The 23,440-nt window shown below is 54.5% G+C and overlaps 5 protein-coding genes across 5 annotated transcripts; 2 read left to right on the top strand and 3 right to left on the bottom strand.

Moving 5' to 3' along the window:
* Positions 1–187: 187 nt before the first annotated feature.
* ISF_00552 (Peptidase C14, caspase catalytic) lies at positions 188–1,882 on the bottom strand (the record flags this gene model as incomplete). The annotated part of the gene is made up of 6 exons (XM_018844159.1): positions 188–213; positions 275–444; positions 497–935; positions 990–1,382; positions 1,439–1,511; positions 1,592–1,882. The coding sequence occupies 6 exons, from the start codon at positions 1,880–1,882 to the stop codon at positions 188–190; spliced, it is 1,392 nt and encodes a 463-aa protein (XP_018708609.1).
* Positions 1,883–7,430: 5,548 nt separating this feature from the next.
* On the top strand, positions 7,431–8,886 carry ISF_00553 (RNA exonuclease; the record flags this gene model as incomplete). The annotated part of the gene is made up of 3 exons (XM_018844160.1): positions 7,431–7,626; positions 7,698–7,861; positions 8,071–8,886. 3 exons carry the CDS (start codon positions 7,431–7,433, stop codon positions 8,884–8,886), a joined length of 1,176 nt encoding a protein of 391 aa, XP_018708610.1.
* Positions 8,887–9,603: 717 nt separating this feature from the next.
* ISF_00554 (hypothetical protein) lies at positions 9,604–11,280 on the bottom strand (the record flags this gene model as incomplete). Its single annotated transcript, XM_018844161.1, has 2 exons — positions 9,604–11,153; positions 11,256–11,280. 2 exons carry the CDS (start codon positions 11,278–11,280, stop codon positions 9,604–9,606), a joined length of 1,575 nt encoding a protein of 524 aa, XP_018708611.1.
* A 2,850-nt stretch (positions 11,281–14,130) lies between these two features.
* ISF_00555 (hypothetical protein) lies at positions 14,131–16,541 on the top strand (the record flags this gene model as incomplete). The annotated part of the gene is made up of 2 exons (XM_018844162.1): positions 14,131–14,463; positions 14,517–16,541. The coding sequence occupies 2 exons, from the start codon at positions 14,131–14,133 to the stop codon at positions 16,539–16,541; spliced, it is 2,358 nt and encodes a 785-aa protein (XP_018708612.1).
* A 1,908-nt stretch (positions 16,542–18,449) lies between these two features.
* On the bottom strand, positions 18,450–19,665 carry ISF_00556 (cyclin-dependent kinase; the record flags this gene model as incomplete). The annotated part of the gene is made up of 2 exons (XM_018844163.1): positions 18,450–19,439; positions 19,594–19,665. 2 exons carry the CDS (start codon positions 19,663–19,665, stop codon positions 18,450–18,452), a joined length of 1,062 nt encoding a protein of 353 aa, XP_018708613.1.
* Between the last annotated feature and the right edge of the window lie 3,775 nt (positions 19,666–23,440).

The following is a 23,440-nucleotide window of genomic DNA, read 5'->3' on the forward strand; positions in this document are numbered from 1 at the left end:
ACAGCCTGCAAATGATAGTCCCAAGGTATATGGATAGAATGACGTGCCGCGTTTGGATACCCCCAAGAAAAAAGAGTACGAATAGATAAAAAAGATGCCGATGTAAAAGAGGGCTCGCGCTCAACATTGCGCCTCCTGCCCGGTTAAAGGACAAACAAGAACGGCTCCTGGCCATGTTCCAGGTTGCTTACATGACGAATAAGAGGTCGGTGTCTGGGACACGCTGGTCAGTACCATCTTGACACAGCAGGGAGGGGGGCTAGATTTGGCGTACTTAGGGGATGGCTGCAGGACAGCTGGGGCTTCTGCGTGTAGCGCGTGGCCAGTTCGTCGCGGAGACTGTTGAGTAGCTGGACGTAGCTTTGCTGCGGGTTCTTCTTAAGCGAGGTGATGAACGCCCAAGACATGGCACCTGTGGCCTGGAGGCCAATACTGGCATCGGCACTGGAAAATGGTTAGCTGGCTGTTTGCTGGTGGTGGTCTCATTTTCACGTACGAGGTTTGATCGTCCTTGCTGCCCGACCACATGACAACATCGGCGGGAGAAGTCTTGGTGGCGAGGGCACGGCTGTGAGCCTCCTCGCCGCTGGTGGCCTTCTTGAACAGGCTGACAATCTGGCTGCCCATGCCGCCAAGATCACCCTGACTGTAGGAGGAGATAACACCGAGCAGGCCTTGGCCAGCCTCCTTGGCCAGGTTGGGCTCCTTGAGAATGCCCTGGGTCGAGTAAATGTACGGCAGATCCAGCGCCGTACCGGAATGGCACGAGTCGAAAATGGCCGTCAATCGTACCCCAGCACAGAGAGGCTGGACCATTATTCGGTGCATTTCATCGTCGGTAATGTGTCCGTGCTGGCGGAAGTCCACGGGGTAGATGACTTCGTCGTAGCCATCTGGTTCATCGCCGTCCAGATCTTTAGTTTGACCACCGTGTCCTGCATAGGTTAGCAACCGCGGGTCTTAAGAGCGCATCTATCCGGTGGTCATACCAGAGTAGTGGAAGAAGAGGGAGTCGTTGGGGCGGGCATCCTTGACAAGCCAGTGCATGGCTCGCAGGATGTTCTGCTTGGTGGGCTGGCTCATGGGGTTCTGCTGGTCATCGGTCAAAATGACCATGTCTTCGCGTCTGTAACCAAAGTGCTCGGCGAGATAGGATGTCATGTTGCGCACGTCGTTGATGCAGCCGCGCAGCTGACCGCGCTGGCCAAAGTAGTTGATTCCGATGAGAAGGGCCTTACGGCGGCCGGTACATTGCGAGTACTTGAATGAGTAGCTCTGGGGGGCGCCGCTTCCAAAGTGCTGGGGAGCGCTCGGGGGAGGCTGGACCATTTCCTGGCGGCCTTGCTGGTTGCCATGATGGTGCTGGGGAGACGGCGCGGCGCCTATCGACACATTAGCTCGGATAGCAGGAGGACAGAGCTTGGGATCGGGAGCTCACCACCGGGACGGCTACCGTATGGCGATTGAGGGGGCATTTGCTGTTGATACTGATGCGGGCTATTGCCGTGCGGCTGCGGGGTTTGTCAGTACTTGCAGAAGTCGGGCATGGCGAGAGCGCATGCATTCAATGGGGAAACCGGGGTGTCCGTACAGGGTAAGCGTATTGTTGCTGCTGCATCTGGCCCTGCTGATAGTAGGCGTGCTGCGGCGACGGGTGACCCTGGTTTGGGTACGGCTGAGGTGAGTGTTGAGGGGGGCTAGATGGCGCGAGGAGAGAGCGCAATTGCAAGTCAGCCAAGTGAGTCGGGATGAAGCGCTTACTCGGCGCAAATCCAGAGAAACTGGGAGCATACCCGTAGGCCTGGTAAGGCTGCTGCTGTTGCTGCATTGGCGGAGGAGGGCCGCCGTACTGGGGGCGGCCGTGGCCTTGATAGTTGGACATGGCTGGGATGTGTGAGCGAACGCGGGCGCGGGCGCAAGCAGGCGCGGGGCGTGACGGCGAGGGAATCGGCGGGCGCGACGGACGTGAGCTGGTGAAGTCGGCGGGTTGCAAAAGTCGGATGGAGGGATAAGCTGGTGTCGATGACGGGCGACGGTAGCGACGACGGTAGCGACGAGGATGAACGGCAAACAACGGCGTCGGCGACGTCGATCGACGTTGGCTGGTAGTTGAGGACTAGGCCGACCGACTCACGAGGCACAGGTCAAGGGGCGGGCAAGGGAAAAAAACGGTGAGACGGCAGGCCGGCATGAAGCTCTTTAATACTAGGAAAGGCTGAAGCAGGGACCGGGGCTGGGGTTGATTGGGATGTGAGGGAGGGAGAGAGGTTTGTTTGGCGGAGTGGGATGTTGGAGGCGGAGGGGCGCGCCGGGGATGGCGGGAGACAGTGGGTTGGTGGTGGTGTGGTAGTGGCGGTTTAGAGGGTATTTAGGCACGCTGAGGCGAGGCCTGGGAGAGGAAACAGGTGAGTTGTGTAGGTAGTGTCGGCGCTGGACTGACAAGTGACTAGTGATCACAGCCAAAGTATGGTACGTTGACGAGTACCGAATGAGGAAGTCGAGGTGGCAAGTCAAGCACCCGAGAAATAGATGAGCTGACAAGAGGCAGGGAAGTACCTAGTAGACAGATCCCTTGCAACCAAAGAACCAGTCAACCGGATAGGTTAAATAGAAGATTGGACAATACCAACGGTCCCGGTACCAGGTTCGCAGAATGGTACTACCCTGATAGAGGGAGCCAGGGCATGTTAGCAGGTACCCTAGTGCGCGTGGCCGACAATGAGGGATGGGGCAATGAACACCATTCCACTAAACTTACTAACAGCAGGGTAGGTACCTAGCAGTAACACGTCCAAAGCACCAGCAGGCCAAGTACCGAATCGACGAACCGCCTCAGTAAACTAACTGAATGCCTGGTCCCTGTCAACAGCCGTTCCTTGCTTGTGGATTGGGCTTGGGCTTGGGCTTGTGCTTTGGTTTGATCTTGTTGTGCCCCAGGGACTCGGGTTTCGGCGCGCCAATCAGGAGGGTTCGTGACGCAGTTCGGGGCGGCGGACGAAGGAAAATAAATGTGCCAATGCCAATAAACAAAAAAAAAAACAACGTATCCAGAATGACAGTCTGTCTCACAGCGCCCTGCCGCGGATGGATCTGCATAGATTTGTGCAGTTAGCGTCAAGGGGTTCAGCCGACATTGTCAACAACTGGCAAGGCAAACGGGTGCTCTTGGGCGAGTTGGTTTCGGTGAGTGGCTGTGTGGCTGTGTGTGGCTGTGGGGGAGTCTCCAGTCTGGCAACGGCCGGCTTCCTTGGTCCGGCCAGCCTAGCCAGGTCGGTAGCCTTCCTCGAAAAAACATGGCAAAGCTCAGCTCGCTGCGACACACAGAGGAGGGCTAAAAAATGTCGGAAATGGTACCTTTCCCCGTTGCTAGCACATGTTTTGAGCTGCCTACAAGTAGGTAGCTCTAGCAAACGCCGAATGCCGCACCTCTGCCGCCGACTTGTTGTGTGTTTGAGTGGGCTCGTGAGACTGGTGGGGGCTAGGTCTTGTGTTTTATGGTTGCTGTGTTTGAAGATGGATGTGTTCGTAAGGAAACAGTCGTGTGTTACTTACCAGTTTGCTTCTCTTGTTTTCTCTTGCTTTGCAACTCAGAATCTCTCGCGATGATTCTGGGAAGAGCAGAGTATCGTCGAAGACAATCCGCCACCATCACCCGAGGCAACGGCTCGTCGATCTATATATGCTCTTCGGTGAGACCGTCCTGCATCTCATGTCCGTCTGTCTGTCCATGGGTACCAAGGCAGCAAGTCTACTGCAGTCATCATCCATTGCATCACACTAGGTAGTCAATAGGTAATAGTAAATGTAGGAGCTGCTGCATCACCACCTGGGTAATAAGCGCCGTCGGTTGTCACTGCCCAGCTTCATTACCCACCAAAAAAAAATCCTTTTACCGGCAGCACACCAACGGCCAAGGATACACAGGCAAAGTGCCGCTGAGTGCTGCGTATGAAAATCACAATATCCAGTGCGAGACGACGGGAATTAATGAGCCTAACCATATTCCCATAGATACGCATTGGCCATCTTTCGTTCACTGCGTAAACCTCGAGAACCCAAACACCCACACATCGAGACGTGCTGCTGCACTGCCAGCGCACATACAAGGAAAGGTCCACTGCCATGCCTTGACGCCGCCCCCACCACACTGCATCTCTCGGATCTCCCGATGAAAGCAGTTGCATGGGTCAACCACTCAAGTGTAACCTGCCAATGCTTCCGGAGCCTGTAGGACGTTGTATTTCATCGTCCAGCTGCTGCAAGAGAGAAGAACGGGTTGCGCGATGCAACATGTGCCGGCTGGGCCGCAGAATTTGCCCAAAGCTGGGCCTCCATTATCCTCGGTCCGTCCTGTGTCGTCAAACCATACAATAGCAGGGTTTGGTACGGATCATCTGTGTAAGACAGCCCTGCTGCTGCTCCGAATCGTCACACGACAGCGAACGCTACCCGGCGCTCTGGACCACCACCACCACCCGGTCTGGTCTTTGCAAGCAGATGCATATTCGTATCCATGCAGCCGCCTGGCCCTGCGCCCGCAGCATTTGATAGAGTTTGGGATCGCACTACCCCTGGCGACCTGTGCAAGTGCCAGCTGCTGGCCCAGGCTGTCTGTCATCTATCATCTGTCATGAGGAGCACGTCAGCGTTGACGAGATGGGTCAAGTAGTTGCAACCTGCAAGCATTGATCACAGGCAAAGATGTGAGGCAAGCTGGCGTAGGTAGTGACTATTGGCGTCATGGTGCTTCTCGATCTTGGCGCTGGCTATCTCCGACCTGTCCAGGGTCTCGAGCCTCGCTTCTTGGACAACGGCCAAGTAAGTATTGTCCTCTCATCCATGTCGAGCTCAACGGTCGCGTCCATCATAGACGCAGGAAAAAAACCTTCCGGTTTCCGAGAGGCCTCTCAAAATGACGATTGGCCGTTTTTTTCTTCCCCATATTTCCCACATCGAGGCAATGCGCCGAACAAGACCCTTGGTCCGGTACGGCGTCAACGTTAGAGTTTTTGCTTGTTCCCTGTCGAGAAGGCTGAGCAGACGCCGTGCCTTCGGCCGCCCCGGAGCCATGCACGCTGAAATGCAGCCACTTTTGACGCCGGCCTTTGGTTCGGTGCGGAAGAGGTACAGCCGAGGAGTATCCGTCTCTGTGCAATGCAATCAATGCGCTGGATTGACTGACATGCGTCGTCGCTGTAGCGTTGGGTCATTGTGGTGAACAATGTCGGTGCCCTATTATTCTCTTGTCGGCTTTTGCTTGCTTGGTCGATTGGCGTGCCCTTGTCGCATCCATCTCGTCCAGGACGCGCCGTGATAGCTGGCTAGCCCGTATGCGGTCGTCATCGTCGTCTTCCTATGGAGAGGCCCTGCCTATGCTGAAATGTCACACCTTCGACATCGTCCAAGGCCACCCACGGATCCGGAGCCCATCACGAAATGCCATGGCGCGCTTAACACCCACAGAACCTGAGTCAAGTCTTGTCCATCTGGTTCCTCGCCGGCTCCATGGACCAGCTGAGCAGGGATCGAACCAGTCCGGCTTTTGCGCTAACGTTAGCTTCTTGCTGCTTTTTGTCTTCTCTGAGATGTCATTCGTCATTGTATGTTGCTTTTTTACTTGTTCTTCCCTCTTTTGGCACATGGGCATTAGATCCCGTGTCGCAGATTACTTTTTCTTTTTCTTCTTCTTTTTTGTTTGCCACCACATTAGACGAATATGCATGCCATTGCAGTTTGGCGTCGTATCCTCGGTCCGCCGCCAACGCCTGCCTCCCCCTTGTCTCTCTTTGCCTTGCTCCAATCAGCCTTGCAGCTTGCAGCGAATCACCCGCCTGGCCATGGCAAATGACATAGTCTGCTTTGCACGAGGCTTGTCTTTTGCGGACGATTCGTTAGTGGTGATTGTCGATTTGCGAAACAGTTGAGAGGCGCGACAGAATCACTGATTCGGGTCAAACGCATGCCCAACGTCACCGAAAAATTGGCCTCTGAAACTAGTTCATAGTATCCGGGAGGCCTTGCCGTCGGGCTATTCTGCGCACTGGCCGCCATTGTGTGGGCAGCCTATAGGTGAGTTGCGGCCAAAACTCAGTTCACCCCTCATGTGGGGCTAGAGGCGATACTCTATTCTTATAAAGGTGATCTTATCTATTTTAGTTACATAATATTTCTATAAGAGGTTTTAAGTGAGTACCTTTATACCCCTTTAGTTATAGACCCTCCCTACCTACTTATTAGTTAACCTTCTAGTTAACTAGCTACCTACTAGGCGGAGGGGGTGTTTTTAGATAGGGTTAAAATACTCTAGTAGTCTAGATATATAGAATACTATATTATGAGCCTGTTAGAGGCTCTAACACGTTACTTAATATTAAAAATTTCACGGTGAGACGTCTTAAGCCACTAATAGGCTCATAATATAGTAAAAATACATGTTGTAACTTGGTACGATTTTTAGCTATATCTAAAAACACCCCCCGCGCCGCGTAGGTAGCTACATAGTTGACTAGCTGGTTGACCTTCTAATTATGACTGTATTGAGTACCCTTGCGTACGCTCTCAGCGTGTGCCTAGAGTGTAAACCTCGATACAAGAATGCAAATCGAGTTTTGGCCGCAACTTACCTATAGGCTGCCATACCATTGTTTGCTAAGATCACGATCGACAAAGAAGAGCCAGCATGGTTCCAGCGCAATCTTGTTTCCCCGTTATTGCCGTCGTCGTAATGCCGGTTGACGCCACTTGGGGGCATTGCTTCAACACTCTCTTTTGCATGTAAAGTGATTGGATGGTGTCTTGTTTTCTCTTTTGCCTCGTCTTTGTTCGTCGTGCAACCGCTGGCGGTTTCACAATCGCACTGGCGCCTTAGGCATCTAAAGCAAGCGGTTAAACCCGTTGGAATACTTACTTTCACCAAAAGGGTTGCTCTGTAGGACAAACTTACCATGTCTGCATTGAATAGCCGCTTTGTATTCGCCGAGATGAAGTTTCTTGTTTCGTCCATTTTATCGGCGGTTAAGTGCATGAACGCGGCCTGATCAGTCGGCGCCGCGTGTTTGCTTGTCATACAGCAGGAGCAGCGACAGACTGTAGCGGGGCGGAAAGCACTCACCGAGAACGAGGACAAACTGCATCTGACAACTCATCTGCGACTGCAATCTGGCTTCACTTCCAACGTGTTTATTAGGCAAACGCTTGCCATCGCCAATCAAGCTTTACCCTTTTTTCTCATCTCACGCTCTTCTCGCTTCTATTTTCGATTTCACTGGCTGTCGTTTTCTTCATAAATAATCCAGTTGGCACACCTCATTTCCGTGCAACGCTCTCGTCGCTGCTCTCCCCCTCACGTCCACCGATTCCTGTAATTCCGACATCCCGCAAGGCTTTCTTTCTTTCAAGTTTGATATCTCTTGCGGCCCAATATCCGCAAAATGTCGACGTCTCTGTCCCAAGACCCTATGGTGGAAGTAGACTTTGGATCAGTCCTGACGACAGACGAGAAAAATCTGAAAGACCTTTGGAGTCTGACACACTCGCCCTCGAGTTTGCAAAAGGCCGGTTATGTACTCTGGCAGCTCGGACCGTCTGATCTGGATAAAAAGAAGCGATGCGGGCGTTGCTCCAAAGGTATGTTACTGTCAAACAAGAAACTCGCCCACACTGCACAGCTTTCTGACGCTGCTACGTCGAGGAACTAGTTATTCGCAAAGGCCACGAAAGGGCCAAATCGAGGGCCCAGAGCGTCAAGCTGGCACCGGCCGTTGCTCAGCTTATTGCGGCCGGTGACTACCCGCGCCCGATTCCAGAACCGGAATCAGAACAGTCGAGCATGTCGATGCACTCTCGGTCCGTGTCGCTGCAGGTCGGCGCCGGCACTACAGACATTTCCGGCATGATGCAGAACATGCAGCTAGATAACAAAAATGGCAAGGACGGTAAGGGCAAGGAGACCGCTCCGCCGATGAACTGCAAGTATCATCCGGGCCGCATTCAGTCCAGGGCAAGCCACCCTCCCCCCTCTCACAAGAGGAGGCCACATCACATCAGGGCTAACATGCAAGCGTGTGCTAGTTTTGGACGTGCTGCGGCAACTTCATGTCCGATATTGGATGCGCCGCCGAGCAGTTCCACACCGCCAAGGTGTACCGTCGGGGCGAGCTCGAGAGCAACTGGGAGTACTTTACCACACCCGGGGCCGCTCTCGACACCCCAACTGACTACCGTGCGGCAGTCGTGATTGACTGTGAGATGGGAACGGCCGCATCAGGCGACTCGGAGCTGATCCGCGTGTCCGCCGTCGACTTTTTCACGCGGGAGGTGCTCGTCGACAGCCTCGTGTGGCCCGACGTGCGCATGGCGCACTTTAACACGCGATACTCAGGCGTGACGCGGAAGAGCATGGAGACCGCCCGGCGCGCCCGGCGCACCCTCGCCGGCCGCTCCGGTGCCCGCGCCGCCCTCTGGCGCTTCGTCGGTCCCAGCACCGTCCTCGTCGGCCACTCAGCCAACTCGGACCTCAACTCACTCCGTTGGATCCACGCCATCGTCATCGACACCCTGCTGCTCGAAATGCGCATCCAGCCCCAGCTGCGTGGGGACCAGCAGAGGCCGCAGAGCAAGGGTAGCGGTGATGAGGGCGGACGCGCCGATGGCGACCAGCAGCAACCCGCGGAGGTGGCCGAGGTGGTGGTGGTGCAAGAGACGGCCAGCAAGGAAAACAAGCAGCCCAAGTACCCGGGTCTCTCGCTGAAGGCGCTCGCGGCGGAGCGTCTCAAGCGCACGATTCAGGTCAAGGGCCAGGGCCACGACAGCCTCGAGGACGCGCTGGCGACGCGTGATCTGCTGCTGTGGCACATGGTGCACAGGCCCGAGCCTCCCATCCCTTGAGGAAGACCAAGTTGGATGCATCATGAGCCGTACATCAGTTCTTGCTCTGCTGCTCTCTTCCTGTCTTGCTGTCTTGGTGGATTACTAGGACAAGACGATTATCACATGGGTGCTCTATCTATGAGTATGAATGCATGAATAGTTTTGATGAGACATGTCCTCTTTTTGCATTTTCTTCACAAGTTGGCCTTTTTCCTCTTTTGCATTTTCACAATGGCATTTTTTTTCCTTTTCTTTCCAAGCGACATGTTTGTACAGCAGTGAGAATAACAGTTGCGTCTTGGTTTGCACTTTTACGACAGTCAATAGCTTTGCTTTGCATCTGGCATTTTAAGAGAATGAAAGTTTTTTCTTCTATTCTGGCTTCTTTCACGCGGTTTCCAATAGCCATCTACAAAACAAAGATAACCGATGGCAAATACATGCGTTCTTTGAATAACGCTGAAGCTTGGTGCCTGCTTTAATAACCAGAAGATTTTGTGCTGTTATTCGCTTGTACAAACAAAAATATATACTTGAATGCTTCTCCTCTGAACCCCCTAAAAAACAATAAACGAATGAATGATGAAAGTAGCTGATTTGTGAAGTGTTGTGTGCCCCATACATGGATACATTTGAACGCCGTATTGCAAAAAAGAACGGCCAATTCCAGATTCTCCCTAGAATCGCTGAGTGAGCTGCTCAAATGAAATGCCATTTTGTTGTCCAATGCCATGGTTAGACTGCGCCGGTATCGTCTCGCATCTGGTAGGCCATGACACTCCAGACAAGTTGCATCGCCTTGATCCTGTCTTTCGTATCAAAACAGTCATACCACGGCGTGCGCCAAGCCTGTACCGTACCCCAGTCACGGCGAGTCGGATCGGGCTCCGGCGCACCGTCAAGCACTGCGAGGAGACGCAGGGGCACGCGGACGCGGAGGATAGAGATGTGATGAAATAGGCTGCTGACAAGGAAAATGTCGTCATAGTTTGCACCAGCTTGCTTCCCTATGGATATGTACTTGGCTTTGGCGTCCCAGGTCCGGGCGGGAGGACGAACCATACGGTAGTTATCGTAAAGCCTCCTTCGCAACTTCTTGGTGGGCGGCACAAGCGCCGGGGTGTCTTGTCCAGAGATTGGATCTGGCATCATATCCTTGTCCCCGGAAATACCATCCCTTTGTAGTTCACAGCCAATGGGGCCGCCGCCTGGGGCACCACCCCAGCGCGGCTTGAACGTCCACCACGCACCTAAGCCAAACTGTTCTTCCTGCTTGCCTTGGCGGGCGCGGTGCTGAGCCGTTATGAGAACGGAGATGAGCTCCCTCGCAAGGTCCCAGGACTGCGCAGTCTCGGGATCCGGCATCGTGAAACTAGTCTCTGGGCGGCAACTGATGGCAGCGACAGGGCCGTACACGAAGCCGGCGCGAGATGCTTCTCGTGTCTGTGGATTCTGAAAAACAAACTGGCAGCGAGATGGGTAGTAGGACTTGCGCGGCGACGCAGGGCTGCCGCGTGGTGTTCGAAGCTGCAAACGGGGCTCCTTTCTTGAGGGGGTCGCGGTACATCCAAATTCATAGGCGACCATCTTGACAAAGGCGGCTACGAGTGCATGGCGTGTCTCAGGGGGGGTTTGGTGACCGGCGCGTGTACGCTCGGGGGCTACACTAGCTGCCGAACTGGCAGTTTCCGAAGGCGTCTCACTGGATCCGGCGGCAGCATCGAGAGATATGACTTCTGGAGATGAAGGCAGACTGGTCGCTCGAGTAGGATCATCCCAATATACCGTCATTTGTTGAAGGTAACGAAAGAATTCATAGGCACTGCCGAGACGCGGAGCAGGCTTGCCCATGGGAGGTTGTATGCGCCTGACGGTGCGAAATGCGTCTTCATTGAGACTGGAGAGCTCCGTCTTGCGTTCATGGTAGATGCGGCAGCCAGGTGAGTGCTTATCGCAGGACAAGGGCCGACGAGTAGATGCATCGGCATTTTGGGACTCCTCCAATGTCATCCGGTCCCAGGCAGAAAAGTCAGGAATGCATGACGGGTCAGGAATCAGCTGCTGCACATCAACATCGAGGGTGAGATCAAGTCCAATGGCAGAGAGGGCGGTGCAGGCAAGTCTCTTCGACCGTCTGCCCGTGCTTGAGAGTAAGGCCGAGAGATATCCTGAAGCCTCGACGGTGGCATCATCCTGAGCAAAGGGCTGGTAGCAGGGGAAGGCAATTGGAGTTGGGGGCGGAATATCCGCAGGGTCTACTGGTTCATGGAAACCCTGAGCATCTGCTATGAATGGTTATGGTGTTAGTGCAAATCAGTGTGAGGCGAAATGACTAATAGGGGGGATGGAAAAGAAGATTTATGGCTTATGGCAAGGTCAGAGCTCACCCAGGGCTGAGATGCCGGTAAACATGACGCTATCAATGTTGGTAGGGATACAAGATGGCTAGATGGAAAGCGGCATGCGAGCCATGTGTCGTAGAGCAATCAGCAGATCTGATTGGCGGTGCCGTCTAAAGTTGTGAGGGAGGGAAGGGCGAGATCCGAACAAGGCAACGTCCGAGCAAGCAGGCGTCAGTCAGTCGAGGGCGGGGGAGGGCGTGCGGCAAGTCTGTCGCACGAATGCAAAGGTAGCAAGGTGACGTATTTGACGACATGCGCATGGAAGAGGCCGTTGGTTGAGGGGGAAGCAGGGGCGGTAACTTGCGGATACTGGCTCGGAACGGTGTTTGGTTCTATTCCCAAACGCCAGGAGAGAGGGAGAGGGAGAGAGCCGTCTATGGAAGCGCAAGCAGCCGGGTTTATCTGAGGTCGAAACAGAGGCGATGAAAAGAATAAAGAGATAAAGATTGAGGGCGGGTAGCTGGCGGTTGACGAAAAAGTGACAATGCTACGCTGGGCCCAACCGTCCAAGGGCCGTCGACAATCGGCCTGGTGCTTGGTGTTTGGTGCTTGGTGCTTGATGCTTGATGCTTGGTTGGTCGAGTCGAGCGAGGCGGAAGGAGAAGACGGACGGCTTGGGTGGCTGGCCTCCTTGGGTAGGTAGCTTCGAGGATGATCTGTTTCGGGAGAGTGGAAACAGGCAAGCGAAAGAGGGTGAGAGAGTTGCGAGGCAACAGCGGGCAAGCAGGCAAGCAGGCAAGCAGGCAAGCAGGCAAGCAGGCAAGCAGGCCAGCAGGCCAGCAGGCCAGCAAGTAAAGCTGGGGCGTTGGCGTTGAGTTGGCGCGGGCGGTGCAGGGTGCACCGGGAGATGCTGTGGGCACCGTCTAGTATGGACTCTTTTGCGAGGTATTCTTATGCGAGGCCTCTGTCGTGAGGCAAATGTCTAATAATAGCTGATAATACGGATAGCGTTGCTGGAAATACTGGTAATACTTGGTGGTGGGTGGTGTGGCCAAGGAGGTCACACGATCAGGGTGATGCCAGTGGCCGAGTCGGTTGAGATGCAGGGACCAGAGCAGTTGGTCGGCGAGTCTGTTGGTGAGGCTGTTGGCGATTTGGTCCGTCCGTGTGTCTGCCTGTCCGTACCAACCAGTAGCGGTGATGAGGCATGAGGGTGATGACGAGACGAGCAAACAGGGGCAAATGGAAGGACTCGAGCAACCCAGCCAGCAATGAGAAAGATAAACGATGTGCGTACCTAATTGGAGTGCCACAGTGGCTGAAGAGAGTCGGTACATGGTTCCAGTATGCATATTCCCTGGGTAATGCAGGTACCGGCGTGGAGTGAGTGGGCGGTGCCTTGGTGGTGGAAAACGGGGCTCTTGGTGGGGACGGATGGGGCGCAGGGGCCGTTTCAGGGGCCGTTTTGTGCTTCTGTATCAAGATGGACGAGAGAGAATCAAGAGGATAAGATAAATAGAGGGAAAAGTCGATGATAGAAAATTGGGCATGAAGAATAAATGTTCAAGGACACTGGCACTTCTACCAACTTGGTTTTGGACGATGAAAACGCTCATTGCCTACCTTGCCTCGTAGAGAAACACCTCATAGCTAGGTATCTCTATATCTATTATTACAGAGACGGATATAATTGTGATGCCCCATCACATCCCGGAGCGGCGCATTTGTTTCACGACGACAAAGGTGCCTCGCGGCGCATGAAACGCCGCGTGGTACAATGCGAATCTCGCATCTTTCTCGTCGGGTGGTACTTTTGGTTCTACTGTTCTTTTGCTTTTTGTTTTTGTTTGGTCTTGCTACCTTTTTTTCCAAGTAAGTAATGAGTGTGGAGTTAGATTATTCCATACGCATCACGACTGACGGATGCCTTTCTGTTATTGTATAAAATTATAAAGGTATAAAATTATAACAGAAACGAAATATAGCAAAAAATCTGCAGCACTTTCTATGCACGTTCTCCATCCAACATGCGTACCCCCTCTTATGCGTCCGTCACCATCTTCACCACGACAGCCAGCTTGGCCTCCCACTTCTTGTTTCACAACCCACCAAGGTAGATGCCCAAAAGCTTCCATTTTTAAACAACCAGGTTCCATGGAATTTATATATGTAGATAATTATTTTTTATATTTATTATACCTATATATCATTCCAGAAAAAGCTGCATAGTCGGTACATCCTCTTCCCCCCCCCTCCCGCACGGTCCGGACCTCCAAGATGCGGCGTGCCTCACAAGTGTAGCAGGATAACCGGGGCGCCGGCCTCAGATCCCCAAAAGGGTCTCGCTGTCTCGACTCGTCGCCTCAATTCAGCACCCGTCCGGCTGCAGATTCCATCTTCCGTGTTTCTCTTCCTCCATCACTCACTCCTCGTTCAACCCGTTCATCCCCTCCCCTGCCGTATTCCCCTACAGGCTCTGGCAGCTTGTCAAACGCTCAAACACCGTCTCCTCCTCCTCCTCCTCCTCCTCCTCCTCCGACTCCGTTTGTCCTGGAATCACCCGATGACAACGCCGCCCACGATGCCACTCGCATAGTGTGTCAGCGCCGACAGACTAGGATTCAGAATCCGCCAAGTACCTCCGGGACTTTTCCTTTTTGTTTCTCCTCAACTTGTTCTTCTCTGTCGCTCTTCTTCTCTTTATTATCTTTCCTCTTTGTCGCCTTGTCACATCACCGACGGCCTCAACGCCGAAGCAACTTACATCGCCAGCCGATTCGCCTTTTCTGGTGTGCATGACACTCACCGCTGGCCCGCATCGGGCCTGAGCCAAAGTCCTAAGAGCGACCTATCACCATCATCATCACCATCGCGGATGCATATCGGGAACAGGCAACAAGCTCGCGACCATCAGAACGACATGGCCGGCGACGTCCGGCAGAAGGAGCAGCAGAAAGAGCGCAACAACATGGCCGGCGACGGCCGGCAGAGAGAGCAGCAAAACCATCGCAACAGCGGGTCAGGCGACGGCCGGCGGAAAGGGCAGCAGAAGGATCGTAATGACAGAGGCGGCAACGGTCGTCAGAAGGAGCAGCAGAACAATCGCAACAATATGGAAGGGGGCGCCCGGCAGAAGGAGCAGCAGAAAGATCGCAACGACATGCCCAACAATACCCGGCAGCAGCAGCAGGAGGGGGAGAACAGGGAGGGGGAGAAAAGTCATGCTCAGCCGACAGCATGTCGCGGCTCACCTGTAAGCGGCATCGCTCTAACACCACCAAGGACCAATATGCTAATGTCTCTAAGGTGACGAGCCCGACAAACTCGCCGCCACCAGGTTCCGTGAGCGCCTCAACGACCCCCGATGCGCCGCCCACCATGTCACATTCGAGCGGCATGTCTCATCAGACGGTATCCCCAACCAATAGCGAAAACATGCAACCGTCAGATTCTGCCTCGGAGACTTCGACTACAACGCAAACGCCAACACCCCCGGCCCCCGAGAACCTTCCCAACGACCCTTCTCCCGAGCGTTCTCCCGAAGCACCTCCCAGCAACAACCCCGCTCCGGATTCTTCTAATGGCCCCCCTCCTCCTCCTCCTGATTCTACTCCTCCTCCTGATTCTACTCCTCCTCCTCCTGATTCCAATCCTCCTCTTAATGGCACTTCTCCCGAGTCTCCTCCTTCCGACCCTTCCAACGAATCTGCATCTCCCAAATCTTCTCTTTCGTCCGCGAAGGACGCAGACCAGACCGCCACAGCCTCGCCCACCGACCAGCCTCCCGCAGCGGCTGACCCGTCGCAACCCACGCACCCGCCGAGCCTGCAACTTCCCGGCCTCGCGGCGGCGAACCCCTCAAACACCACCGCTACCGACCCTATCGATCTCGAAGCGGCGCCGTCCACCGTCTCACCTCCGCCCAGCAGCAAGTCAGAAGCTGGCGAGGCCGCCCCCAGCGGCGATGACAGCGGCGCGAAAGATCAGTCACCCACACCTCCCGTCGCCTCCCCGTCCCCCACACAGTCAGGTTCCACGCAACTACCCTCCGAGATTCTCCCTTCCGACCCGGCCGATGCCTCCTCCGCATCTATGCCGACCACGCTTACGACGGATCTGCCCTCCCCATCCTCACGCCTCATCGGCGGCGGCGGCACGTCAAAAAGTCCCGATAGCTCGCCATCTAGCGACGCTGCGCCGGCGCCGCCGACCAACACCGGAGGCAGCGGTGGCACTCCGCAACTACAGAGCGGCGGTGGCGGTTCGGGCTCACCGATGGGTATGATCATCGGCAGCGCTGTCGGTGGCGCCGCCGCCCTTGCTATTATCGCACTGCTACTATGGCTGTGGAGGCGGCGCGTGCGCCAGAAGCGCGAAGAGATGGCCGGCTGGCCGATCTCGCCGTTTGTTGACCACCGCCTAGGGCACGACCAGCCACCAGTAAACACCACCACTACCACCACCGCCACCACTGCCGCGGCCGCCGCTGCGGGTATGACTGGCGCTGCCGCTGCGGGGCCGTTTGCCGCTGGACGGCAGGCCTCGACGAGATCTCGCAACCCGCTGCAGGGATGGTGGGCGGGTAGGACGCAACAGCCGGCGCCGCTCATTGCGCCGGAGTACGAAGGCGGTGCCGAGAAGCGCCAGCTGCAGCCGGCGGCGATGATGAACCTGCGTGGCGGCGGTGGCAGCGACGATAGCAACGATCCGTTCTCGGACGTGCACAGCACAGAGGCCATGCGCACCGCGCCCGTGCTCTCGCCGCAGCAGCAGGTGCTGCGCGGCATTCTCAAGCCGTCTACCAGTAATGCCGGCGGCGGGGTTCGAACGCACGGGAGATACCCGTCCGAGTCCTCGGTGTCGTCTGGCCGTAGGTCGCGCGCGCCGTCCCTCAGCGGACGCGGCTGGTGGTTCGCATCCTCCTCGCAGCAGCAGCCGCCACCGCCGATGCCGCGCCCGGCCGCGTCCCGACGCACCTCGTCGCTGACAAACGACCCATTCGACGACCGCAGGAATAAGTTCCGCTCGGACCCGTTCGACCTGGAGCTGGACACGCGGCTGCTACCGTCGTCGCTGGTGGTTGCAGCGCCGCCTTCTTCGCGGCCGCCGCCGCAGATGGGCAATGCGCGAGCAAGCTCGGTGTACAGCGATGGCAGCGGTGGCGGCGGTAGTGGCAGTTCGCGGTACACGAGCGGCGTGAGCAGCAGTAGCGTCTGGGGTGGTGCTACTGCCGGCCAGGGGGCGGACGGGCGGGCGTACGTCTCGGATAGTCCGACCCTGCCGCTGGCAACGAGGGCGTACGGCGGCGGCGGCGTTGGGCAGGCCATGTAGGGCAATCGCTTTTTTTTTTCCGGTCTCTTTGTTTTTGCGTCTGTCTGCATTAATTGCGTTTTCACTTCCCCCTCGCGCTCTTGTTTCCCTACTCCCCAACGACAGCGGCAACCTCTTTACTCATTCGTTTTTTTTTTTTTCTCTTTTCCTGCTTCTGTGTCTCTCGCACGCTTCTGGACGACACACATCACTCCTCGAAATGCATAATGCGGGCCATCTTCTCTCTCTTTCTTGTGTGTGTTTTTACATATATATACCATCCTTTCTCTTCCTCTTTTGATACCATCATGACGGCCCGGCGCGGCAGAATTACGAAGACAAAAAGAAGAACACCACCACAACAACGAAACCTACCATTGAGTCAGTCTCTTTCTGATACCCCATCGTCACCATTCCAATCGTTTATCTTCGACTTGTAATTTGAAAGCTGGGAAATTTTCTGGATTTTTGTTTGGATGTCCTGTACTAGGGAAGGGTCAAGAAAGGGGGGAACGAAGGGGAGGATCAAGTGAATAGTTGTTTTTAACAGCTTATATAGCAAACTTTCTATAATGCGCGCCCTATATAATGTTCAAGTGGTGATGGATACTTCTGTCAAAATCGGGAATTATGAGTAGAAACATGTATCGGGAAGCGGGCACAACCGCCACCCGTTGTCGTGACAATCAGCCCGTGGGCGCATTGGCGTCAAGGAAGATCAAGCCACCTTCCGCCAAGCTGATCAAACCCAGCGAGCCCAATTCCCCGATTTCCCATCTTCGCTGCAGACTGGTATGATGCGATGCCTATTTTTCGGTCAACTCGTTACCACTTCTCCCTCACGACATGAAAAGACACAAAAAAAGACCCCCTGGACTTGTTTTTTGAAGTTCTGGTGAACTAGGAGAGCTCGTTTAAGTGCTTGCATGACGGGAGTAGATTAGTTTTCCGAATGACATCACCGCGGCAAGTTTGTTGCGGCTGGCCGCCCGCTCCACCTGCACCGGGCTCCGTGGCCAATGAAACGCGCTACGACGCGTGGTACGCGAAACCGCCGCGTCCTTTTACGCGGTCTGGAAACGTGTCTCGGCGATGTAGCTGCCTGCTGCCTGCCCACCACTAAAAAAAAAGTTGAAGAAATCTTGAAGAGGTGCGCAAATGCCAGAATTGGAGGACGTACAATAATACGTCGACGCAATTAGACGCAATAGCCCCAATTCGCCCGCATTCCCCAGCCTTCTTCTTTTTCATCGGCCTCTCCCCCCCTGGTTTGCAGGGGGTTTTAAGTGCCTGCGGACGGTTTGGCCTGGCTCTGCGGGGGCGCCAGACGGGACCTCGTGTTAGCGCCGTCTAACCTGAAGCCAAGGGCGACTACCTCGGAATGCATGCATCATAGAGCAAACTCACATCACAACTAGCGACTGCATTAAAGAGGAAGCGGTATAAGGTAGACTAATTAGCATTGAATGTTTATCTTCTTCACTGTCCAAACACTCGCACACGAATGGTACAAAAACAAGCGTTCGTCTTGGTCCGCACCCCCAGTCATCTAAAACGAGGCAACTCCAATGCTTCAACGAGCAGACGCAACAAAGACACCTAAACTGTAGAGTAAATTCAATAATACAATGCCGCATCCTACATGCGCCTGTTCCCATACCTGGAAAACTTGTAAGACTCCCAATCACTCTCCTCCCAAAATGGACATAGAAGATACCAACCCAGCCGGCGAATGGCAGCGAACTGTCTCGCCGGAGACTCGTTGACGACAACGCTAAATTAACAAAATCAAATGATCTGACACTTGCCAAGGCAATAAATAATAGATAAAAAAAAGAGACATTGAAATGCGTAGGAGCACTTTGTACGGTCGTGGTATCATGTACAAATAAGATAAGTGGTGGCGAGGGTGTACATGCGACACTCGTCTCAGGCCATGGGGTCATCGAAAGTCAGTCGTCTCCTGGCAATGCTCATAGGCGTGCGGGTCCCGTTCGCGGGAGCGGGGGTTCTCCATTGCTTCTGTGCTGGGCTCGGGGTGATGTTGACAAATTCAGCCAAGTCGAACCCTGTGCCGGGTGTGCTGGGGAAGAGGTTGCTGCCGCCCGGTGTCGTCATCATAGACGATGGCAGATCAAGCTTGCTGCTCTTCGGGGTCTTGGGAGGCGGGGTAGTGAGGCGCTCCATGCGTCCTCGGTTGGCCGTGACGGCGGGAGAGGGAGAAGCGGCGAGGTAGAGAAGCAAGTCGGCGCCCTCCTCGCCAGACTTGCCCATGGGCGCTGGGCTGCCGTGTGCTTTGCGCTTGTTGGGAAGGGCCCGATTCTGCATGGGTGGGGTGCGAGGCGGCGAGGATCTCAAATTGTTCATGCTAAAGGAATGGGCCGGCAAGAGGTCTTCGTCGTTATCGGAAGCACCAGCAAAATTGGGCGAGCCGAGCTCGTTGGGCGTGCGGCGCCGGCGGAAGAAGGACACGTCGGGGCCGGACGAGGTGGTGAAGTGCGGCTGTCTGCGGGGCTTGATGGGGGACGACTGGGCCAATTGATGGGCGTCCTTCCAAGAGGAATAACTCTGGAAAGACTTGTGAAGCGTAGGCGAGGCGCGGAAGCGCTTGCTTGGGCTGGACGGGATATCGTTGAAGGATGCGATGTATGTGCGCTTTCGGTGGCCCGAGCTTCCATTGCTGGACCCAATGGCGTCGGAAAATATGGGCGCCTTAAGGGGAGAGCTCATGAGTGTCTTTTTCGGATAGGGGAGGTCGGAGCCGGAGGAGGAGTCAGAGAGGACGTCGCCTTCGTAGAGCTTCTTGAGGCGCATCTCCTCCTCCATCTTGGGTTCAATGGTGTCGAGGGTCAGGTTCTCCCAACCATGCTTGGCTTTGAACTGGGCGAGAGCGAGACGGTCTTGCAAACGACGAGCAATCTATATGGAGAGAATAGAAAGTTAGCAAGCGTCTTGGGCGCAGTTTGTGCATTTGAGGGGTATTTCATGTGGCTGTTGCTGGGTGGTGCAGCGCAGACAGTTTGCGCCGTTGCTGGGGTAGAAAAATGCATCGTGCATCCCTTCACTGACTGACCTTGCTCACTTCGGCCCTCTTCAAGATGGAGTCGGCGACGTCCTCGGGCTGCTTTTTCCAGGGCGACGACATGATAAAATACTCGTTGATCGTAGCCAATGCTGAAAGACTGTCAGGGACGTAATTTGCAGAGGTTTTCGAGGTTGGGGGTGGCGGATTGGAAGCAGATGATCTGGCGGTAGCGGTTCAAGGGAAGGGAAATGCAAAAAGTGGTGCAGCTCAGGCCAGGGCAGGAGGAGGTGGAAGGAGGAGGTGAAGTGGTTGCTTGGCTTGGCCTGTTAGGCCTGACTGTTTTACCTGTTTGGCCTGGACTGTTAGAGCTGTTAGTGGCTAAGACCAGTGGATTCTGGGGGGCGCCAGCAGGTCAGCCAGGCAGCATGTCCGGCGGCCAATCTTAGTGGGCAGCGCCTTGCGTGAAACGGACCAGCGGGCGGTTACCTACATACATACACTACAGGTGCAGAAAGTCAATGAATTGTGCAAATTAGACATGGCAGGTACATTATGAGCCGAAATCGCTCCAACGTCGCCTTCAATAGATTATGGTTCATCAATTCACCGAGGGCGGCTCGTGAGTCGTGAGGCAGTACCTGCTAACAAGGCACCAAGGTGCTTACCGGTAGACCCTGCTTGGCCCGGTCCGGCTCCATGAGACAAAGAAAATCTCGTCCTCAATCAAACCATCTGCAAACCAGCCCGAGTCCAGGCCCACCTGAACGTCCAGCATGGCCTCGTGCAAACTACCATCATTGCTTCTACGCTACGCTATTTCCAAGAAGCTTTCATGCAAGGTACGGACAGGTCATCCGCACGGGGTAGGTCGGCACCTATTTTTGGTGGCCTGCTCGATATTGCAATATCCTGTCGTGACACCTTGGGCAGCAACACGGACCTCCGCCTCAGCCTGCTCACTTGTGCAACCTGCGCCTGCTTCTCATGGGTCAGGTACGTTAAAATGCAGGGCGCTGGCGCAGGTCAGCACGGCAACCAACAAACATGGGAGGCACGGAAACATTTCCTGCCTCCGTCGCTTCACCTGCCGGTTAATCTGCGCCCTCCTGGAAGCCGATATGGACTTCTGCTAGAGGTACTAGGTAGGTAATTTGTACGCCGTACTCCGTACAAACACCTCCTCTCTCTTGTCTTTTTCCCCTCTCTTCTGCCTTCATCTCTCGGCCGACGGGGAAACTGGCAGGGTTTGACAGACAGCCGATCCTCCAGTTTCTGCGCAAATGTCGAGCATTCCTCGGGAACCTCCCCATCCAGGGATTCCAATGCGGTGCAGTCTGCGGCACGGCATGTTCTGCACTTCCATGTCTCGGGTGGGTCCACTGATCTAACTAATGGAACCCATCTTGTGCCTGGAAATGCCACCTTCTTTTTTTTTACCACTTGATCGGTGAGCGCAAATGCATCTTGAGGCGGGGTGAGGTGGCTGCTGTGGCTGAGATTCAGCGGCTAAACCCTCGGCTAACAACTCATACTAAGCGTATTGGACGACGTCGATAATCAACCTCCAACGAACATTACGGGCACGGGGCGCATCCATCCGTCCGTATCATGTTAATTGAGCCGCCATTGCCGCTTCTTGCGGTATATCTTTCCGGCTTGCCGGCCCTTCCTCCCATATCTCTACTCTCCCTTGTTGGTCCTCACCACTAGCTCCCCTGCCTGACGGAGCGATCGTGGGACACATCGGTACTGGCGATGCAACAATGCACTGGAATGTGGCTTAACCTGACCTGGCAGTGAGTCGCCCTGCAATGGTATGGTATGTCTGTGGCTGGGTCGGGGCTTTGCAGTGGCGATGCTTTGTAGAACAATTCGTCGTCGTCGAGAGGCGAGCATGTTAGATGATCAGTCAATGACGCTGTGTTACAGCATCTGCACGAGGGTTCTCCTGGATACAGAACGGCCAATAAAATATGCCAGCTGGGCTGGGCTGAGACCAGTGTAACACAGCACAGGGCACATATATGCCTCTCATCATGTAGCACAAAAGGGTAAAGTAGAGAGGGTTGGAGTGGCAAAGAGAAACTGCTATAGGGTAAGCCAATGATCTGAGCTTGGAGAAACGTTGGACTGGATGGGCATCAACGCCGCCCTGATAACCATGTCGCATGGGAAAAAAAGGTGCCCAGTCATCCATCGCCTTGCATCCGCCAACTGTCCGACGAACCATAAACTAGTTCTTGGGTTAGGTACCCTGTGCTCCCCGTGCCGTTGTAGATCTTTGTTGCAAAGTTCCTGACGCCAGTGTGGCGCTTCAATTGGGGCAGAGGTGGCGGAGCAAAAGGGCCGGAGGTGAATGGGATGGTGTGCACCAGTTCCTGGAAAAGGGACGATCCCCGTCACAGATATGGATGCCCGGGCTGCAACAGGGTGATGGGAGAGGGAATTACGGGCATGGGAATGAGTATGATGCTGGTAGTTAGCAGTCGGTTAGGCTGAAATTTTAAATGGTCAAATCAGAAAGTGTGGCTAGTTGTAGAGTATAGTGAGGATGAAGACTGGTCCCGGGATGCAGAGGAGTGATGGATGGATGAATGAAAAAGGATAACATGGCAAGCTGGATCAATGCGGAACATGGAAACATGCGATAGAAGGTGATGCTCATCGGCGATGAGGTGGTGGCCTTTGTACATAAACAGTAAGGGGCGGCGCACGACATGTGGGAATGAATGAATATGTGCACGGAGTAGTTGTTATGGAGCACAATAGATGGATGCTGGGTACACGACGGCGGGTAATTTAGGCAGTTGGAAAAGGCCATGTTTATTAGGATCGGAAGATTCTTCCAAGTCTTGCCATTTTGCAGAATCCTGATTGGTGAAAAGGAAGTTTGTGTAGGTTAGCTACTATAGCATCAAGCCAGCCAGGGTACAACGTCGCGGGATGTGGCGGAAAGGTGTGGCTGGGAAGAGGAATGGCAGCTTCCAAATCTGAAGAGAGCAAAGGAAGCGAATGGTGACGACAAAAAGTGAGAAAGGCACGTGTCGCGTTTTCATGAAACTAAATTGATATACCTTATTATTGGTACCTATCTGTAATGAAGCTTGCCTGCATGCTGAAAACATTGGCTGCCGAGATAAGGTATCAGGGCGGCCAAACGTTTGCGGGCAAACAGGATGAATGCAACATGCAACGTCATTGCAGCATTGTGCTCGTACTGAGCGGACTGGCGCCACCGGCCGACCTGGCAACCCATGTCGGCCGGCTATCTGGCTTCTAGTCAACTTGCTAGTGAGGTTGTTAGTGGCCCGACTGCCAAGTGCGTCGCTTGCATGCGATGCGGCTCCGCTTCCAGGTGGGTTCTCCCGTGGGCTTTGCTTTGGCTCCGAGTATGGCTGGCCTATTGGCATGGCAGCCAGCACACCCATTTGATCATGATGGACAGGCGACTCAGCTGTCTTGAGCAGCTGTCGGGTTTTGATTTATTCATCATTTCCACCGTCAGTACTCGGTTTCCTCTAATTTTTTTTTTTTTTTTTAGCCCATTGTGCTCCACGTTTAATCTACCTGGCGCCTACGTACATACAACTAGGTACTACCTATGTACATAGTTAGTTACCGTTTTGACCGTTTTAGTACGGTTAATCTGCATTAGAGGAGGTCGGTACTATCTGTGAGACAACCAAGCAAGGAGGTACCTTCACCTCATGCACGTCACGCCAAGCCACACGCAACTGGGACACGAACACAAGCATGGATCATCAGCACCAAGAAAATCCCAAATACCTCTGAGTCTCTGTTTCCCTCTCTCCATTACGCCATTACTCCATTACTCCATCACCTCTTTTGCCATCATTGCTGTATCCCCCCTACAGCTTCTCTCACCCAGTATTCG

This window comes from Cordyceps fumosorosea (assembly GCF_001636725.1).
Source record: "Cordyceps fumosorosea ARSEF 2679 chromosome Unknown scaffold_1, whole genome shotgun sequence".
Classification (NCBI taxonomy): domain Eukaryota; kingdom Fungi; phylum Ascomycota; class Sordariomycetes; order Hypocreales; family Cordycipitaceae; genus Cordyceps; species Cordyceps fumosorosea.